At 38.5% G+C, this 6,000-nt stretch overlaps 1 protein-coding gene across 4 annotated transcripts in view; it reads left to right on the forward strand.

Annotated features, from left to right (window-relative positions):
• The first annotated feature begins 1,852 nt into the window (after positions 1-1,852).
• msi1b (musashi RNA binding protein 1b) overlaps positions 1,853-6,000 on the forward strand; it is a 21,703-nt gene continuing 17,555 nt past the window's right edge. The window contains exons 1-4 of one of the 4 annotated variants that reach the window (XM_016517734.1): positions 1,853-2,060; positions 2,320-2,360; positions 3,294-3,375; positions 3,502-3,586. In XM_016517734.1, coding sequence (XP_016373220.1) covers positions 2,002-2,060; positions 2,320-2,360; positions 3,294-3,375; positions 3,502-3,586 — 267 coding nt within the window. In that variant the 5' untranslated portion in view covers positions 1,853-2,001. The remainder of the gene's footprint in view (positions 2,061-2,319; positions 2,361-3,293; positions 3,376-3,501; positions 3,587-6,000) is intronic. The other 3 variants (XM_016517733.1, XM_016517732.1, XM_016517731.1) reach the window with 3 other exon arrangements.

Raw genomic sequence — 6,000 nt, forward strand, 5'->3', positions numbered from 1 at the left:
CCATATGTTTTTGTTCCGCTCTAATTACATTTGTCCACTGCAGGCCCTTAAGTGTGTGAATTAGATAGAATGAGTGCTATGAGTGGGGCAGACAAATCAGGCACATAAATTCACACAGCAAAGCACCGCTTACCCACAATCCTATTATGACATATAAATCTCCAGAAGATCTGGCTAGTTGTAGAGAGCCACTTGGCAATGTGCAGTGGCTTTTTACCACCTCTCATACATGTCAAATTAGGCCATACGGCCAGATAAATCTGTATTGATCTAAGATGGCCCCCAGCACCTGCTCACACTGCACACAGTCAGCGTTTATGTCTTATTCACAAAAGAACACATGGATAAAGGACAATTTGAAAAGATTATACTACTGTGTCTTGTATGGAGAACTAAAATTTGACCGAACTAATCAAATGTATTTTTAAACCATGTTCTGGTTTGAAATTCATAATAAAGTGTGACTGAAAATTATCTCTTTTTAGACAGGGGGTCTCTGAGTTTGCTGAAAATCTGGGTGGGGGGTCACTGGATCTCTAAAGATTGAAAACTCCTGCTTAGCTGCATCTCTATTTGTGAAATTGTTGTTATAGTAATGGTGATATGCTGTGCTGATATGGGCTTCCCCTAGAGAGAAGGTCAGAGTGGACTGTGTTTCCAACAGAGCAGTTTCATCAACAGGTGTCAGAAAGAAAGAAAAAAAAAGAAAATGAAAATGTCATAGAGAGAGAGAGAATCATCAGTTACAGAGCAACTCTGCTGAGAGAGAGAGAGAGAGAGAGAGAGAGAGATATCAGTTTCAGAACAGCTCTGCTGAACAAAACCAAATCACAAAAAAACCTAATCATACCACATTGGGAAAATGAAAGTGCAAATCAAAGGAACCTGGAATGTTAGTGGGAAACTAAACAGAAAGGTTTGATTTATCAGAATCAGAGACAGATCCTCATAGGAAACGCCAAACACATAGAAACATGGCTTCAAAATGGAAGAGTGTGACACTGGTGATGCAAATGTCCAACTTCATTGTTATAAAGTTAGAGATATAACAGAGACAAATTCTGGAAAAACTCTCAACTTTCACTCTTTGTTGTCCTAAACTGTCAGAAATCAAATGCAGGTACTGTAGAGGAGGGCATTTGTGCATGATTTCATATTAATATTTAATTGTTATTTATATTTTGTTCATTGTCTGTTAATGTTCATTAATGTCTTGTGTATTGTATTTATTGTGAAATGTATTTATTTATTTATTACTACTATTATTGTTTTGTTGTTTTTCATCATCATCATCATTATTATTAATAATGGTAGGCCTACTCTATTTTTATTGTATTATTGTAACTTTTGTCTGACACTTTTGGTTTTGATGCTTTGGTAATTTTGTATGCATTAAACTTTGTGTCATTTAAGTACTCTGAAATTAAATTTATTTAAATAAAAACAAAAACAAATAATAAGATAAATAACTAATAATTAAAAACAAATGAATAAATAAATGTTCTTTCATAAAATGAATGTTCACTAATAAATAAAGCAATGTTCACAAATAAATAAATAAACATATAAATGTTTTTATCAAATGAATTATCACTAAATAAAGCGATGTTCACAAATAAATAAATAAACAATGTTCTTTAATAAAAATTATTCGTATAATGATTTAAATAAATAATAATCAAAGAAATAAATAATCAATCACTGTTGCTTCAGTAAATCGGTGAATCGCTACAAACAGACACAGATCGTCAGCTTGAACAGTTAACGTGATGCCGGATCGTTTCAGTTCTGATGTCATCCTCGTGTCACGGAGGAAGGTAGGCTAATCCACTGACTCCCGGTCAGTTCTCGAGGGCTCCCGTGTTTCACGCCGGGACTGGACCAAGAGAGAGGTGGAGTCTTTGGGCTTTGAGCTCTAACTCACCCCATGCCAATCCCCCTCTCCACACTTTCTGCCTCCTTTCTCGCACCGTACTCGGACGGGATACACACAGCCGCGCAATGGAGTCGGAAGGCAGCCAAAGTAACCTGTCCTCCTCGGACTCTCCGCACGACCCCTGGTAAAAAAAACCTTCCTCCGATCTCAAAACTTACATATTAGAGCGTCAGATCGAAATAAATTTAAAAAGTAACTCAACAAAGAGGGAAACGTGTTTTTGGCGGTGTCCAGCGCACCTCTCATCCACTCGGATGAGTTTCACTGAGAATCACTGCCGTTATTTGAGTCTCGGAAGATCTTGACGCGGCTCTTCTGTCTTTTCAGTCCTTATACGCAAACACGCAGCACTTGTTGATCACTTGTTTGTGTTGTTTTCACAGTAAAATGTTCATCGGTGGTCTGAGCTGGCAGACTACGCAAGGTGAGTAACACTTTACTAGCCTAAGTATCTGCACATGTCAGCCAAAGAGACAGATCTGATTCATACAAAACACTGAATTACTGTGTAATTACGGTCTAAATAAATCTCAATAGCCTTTTCAAGCAGCTACAAAGTCTACAGTAAAGTTACAACCTGCAAATTCAATGCAATTTAATTCTTTAAGAAAATCTCTGAAATTGCTTAGAATCGAGTGGAAATGTAAGAAATTACTGCAACAATTGAAGAAGATTAAAGATAGTAGCTATAAAGATGAAGACATTTTTATAATGCATTGTGTTTCACGGTATGCATGCAACTAATAAGCAAGTAGCTCTGGATGAGAACAATTTTTGGCTTGATCCTTTGTGCAAAGCCTATACAACAGGTTTAGCTGAGTGAATGAAGAAAGTTTCACCAACTGCTGTCATGCTGTAGGCTGTCCTCAGTATGTAGGACACATTGTTGTTTTGAATTACGCTGAGGTATTGTTCACGGCACAGAACTCTTAATAGCCTTCCTGTCATCTGATTCTGCCAGCTATTATGATCATTCAATAGATAAACATTTTCATTAGGCTTTATCAGCTTGGCAGGCACCTACTTTCCACCAAAGTCGGTAACTAAGAATCGTATTTGTGGCTAATATCTATATGTAGCCTAAATTTTAGAGTTTTTAAAACAATTTTAGATTTAGAAATCAAAAATACATCGTTAAAGAGTAGATAATCTAAATGAACATAAAAAGTCCTGTATATTTCACTACATGACGATGACCTCACCTTGTAGGTCACATCAGGCTTCTTAGATCATCTCCACTGATGATGTCATCCATTCACTGTTGATGTCATCAGGGAATAATCTTGGTTTTCCATAATCTTGTTTGGCTTCTCACCTTTAATGTTCTGAAATAATTCATCTTCTCCTGCGTTCTCAGAGGGTTTGAAGGACTACTTCTGCAAGTTTGGTGAAGTGAAAGAGAGTATGGTGATGAGAGATCCAGTTACAAAACGCTCGAGGTAAGGGAACAGCCAACCTGACTGGGAAGCGACAACAAACAATACAAAGGCTTTTATTATTGACCGTATTGTCCGTTTTGCACAAATGGGTGGAGGTGTTGTAATTTTGATCCCTCTTTCCACTAGGGGTTTCGGATTTGTCACATTTGTTGACCAAGCTGGTGTGGACAAAGTCCTGGCCCAGTCCAGACATGAGCTGGACTCGAAAACTGTGAGTATTTATCATCATTTAACTGCTGCGCTAACAGTCTCGTGTGTTGCGTTTACTAAAACCACTTCAGATACACATATTTTTTTATATTGCGCTATAATGAGTTTTAGTGCAGTATCTGACTGACTGAAATGCCAATATATATTTGTTCAGAGTCACAGATGCTGTGTATGCTTGTGAGGTTTCATGCCTCTTCACACTGGGTTTTGGTCAAACAATTCGGGAAGATTTGGAGAGAGACCGAGAAAAAGTTCCCATCTCAGCCGTTCCTCAATGAGGTTGTCAGGGAAGCATTCCTATTCTGTGTCAATTGCTATGGTAACTAGGGGACCCGAACAAGGTATGCTGGGAGTTGCTGGGAAGCCTTTGTGGTGCCTTGTCTCAAGAGTGCTCACCAAACACATTAGACTCAGGCGGAATTCAGATTTTTCCCCTGTGGAAACTAGTCCTTGAACCCTGTGATGCCTCAGTGCTGTTTTACTAACAGGTGTATAAGGATTTTTAGGCTTTTTGTTTATGAATGACATTCATTGGATGAATAAAATAAAGGTGATTTTGCATCAAAACGGATTAGTAGATTCAGTAAGAGTGCTAGAAATAGGAAACTTTAATGCGAGGTTTTGTGTTGCGGTGCATCTATTTGTGAGAGTCTTTGTCGCTGTGCAGAGCAGGCGGGTCCTGGGACAATGGTGCCCGTTGGTTACCATGACAACAGTGGAGTCACCCCCTAGGGGGTCAGTGGGGAGGGAGCATGAGGCCCGAAGGAGAAGAAAAAACTTTCTCATCTCTCTCTCTCCCTCTTCTGAAAGTTTGTTTGCACCAGTTCCTCATTTGAGTGAAAAACTGCCTCGCACTATGGCAACAGGTAGTACACGGCAAACCACAACGAAACTGTGTGTTTCTGTGCTTCAGAAATCCTCAACACTTCAGGCAATTTGTTCACCGAGATCTTACACCAAAACACGCAACCGAAGGAAAGGAACTGGAAAAGCCCATCGGACTCTTACATAAAACTACAGCGAGTGCTTAAAAAGTGTCTCTCAGTTCCAGTCTTCCACAGCCTGGCCGCTTGTGCTGTTTTCTAAGTGCCTCCCCCCTGAGAGAGAGAGGCAGGCAGAGCCAGGGGAACATGGAGGCCTTTGTCCTGCTTTACCTCTATGACTGTGCCCCTGTGAAGGTGCCTTATGGCTGCTCGCCTGGGCCGACTTTAAACTGGAGATTAGCTTAACAAGCTCAGCGATGGGGCGGTGGAGGAGGGGAGGCCAGGAAAGAGAGAGAAACGTGTGCGGCGCAGCTCATAAAAATCACAATTTTAAGTCAGCGGTCTTGGGACGCACTGTTGAGCGTTCTTGTGGATGGTGCGGTCGTTCTGTGTGCTTGTGTGTTTGTCTGTATGTGATTGATGCACACCGCTAGGGTTTTGGCGATTGACCCTAAAGGACTGACCTGGTTAGTTAAGTCCATTGACTTAAAATAGTTTTGACAGGGATGGCAATTGTGGCCGTTTAACGGCACATTGTGGTCAGATACTATTCAGATATGTCCTTTTTTTATTGTATTTCTGAAATTATGTGAGTATGTGTTTTCATGTTAAAGAAAGCTGTGTCACTGGATGTGTTTATGGTTTCCCAAGATGGAAAATTTGTGAATCGAAGGGTAATGTTATTCCCAGAGCCACAGAGAAGTATTGACAGCATCTGAAAACACCCTTAAAGTAAACACCCAAATCAGAATATCCATATAAAGTGTGCATTTGTTGTGCACACTTTAATACTGAAGTGTATTAGCGCTGGGAGTCAAACTCAAAAAGAGGTTTTCACTGTACTCGACCTTTGGGTCAAGTGAGAATACAAAAAGAGCACATAAGAGTTTCCAAGATAAAAAAGAGAACGTTTTAAAATGCATCAGATTCTTAGAAATGTAGTCTTTCTGTTCATTTTGGTTTCAGATGGTTTTAAAATAATTTTATTTAACACAAGTTTAATTTTTATTTTATTTAACATAAGTTTAACATGTTTTAATTTAAAAATAAAAATGTCTGCCCCAGTTAAAAAAAAATCAAAGTATTTTCCTTACACATTGAATACATGTGAATATACACATCTTAATCAGTATTTTTACGTTTTTATCAAATAATTTTATTTTTCATTTTTTTCTTTTTAAAAATTTTGGTCACGCCACATTTTTTTCAATTTAGTGGACCAGCTTTTTAAACATTTATAAGCAGTGGAGCAGATTTCTTAAAATATTATGTAAATAATAGTAATAATAATGAAAATAAAATAGTATTTGAAGAATTGCTTTCTTTTTTTCCTATTTTTTTTTCTTCATTATGATATCAGGAGGACAGGTGTATCACCCCGCTATATTATTTTCTTTAAATTTTTTACTTCATGCCCCCCCCCCCCCCCCCC

This window comes from Sinocyclocheilus rhinocerous, unplaced genomic scaffold, assembly GCF_001515625.1.
Source record: "Sinocyclocheilus rhinocerous isolate Xijiao unplaced genomic scaffold, SAMN03320098_v1.1 scaffold87, whole genome shotgun sequence".
Lineage (NCBI taxonomy): Eukaryota > Metazoa > Chordata > Actinopteri > Cypriniformes > Cyprinidae > Sinocyclocheilus > Sinocyclocheilus rhinocerous.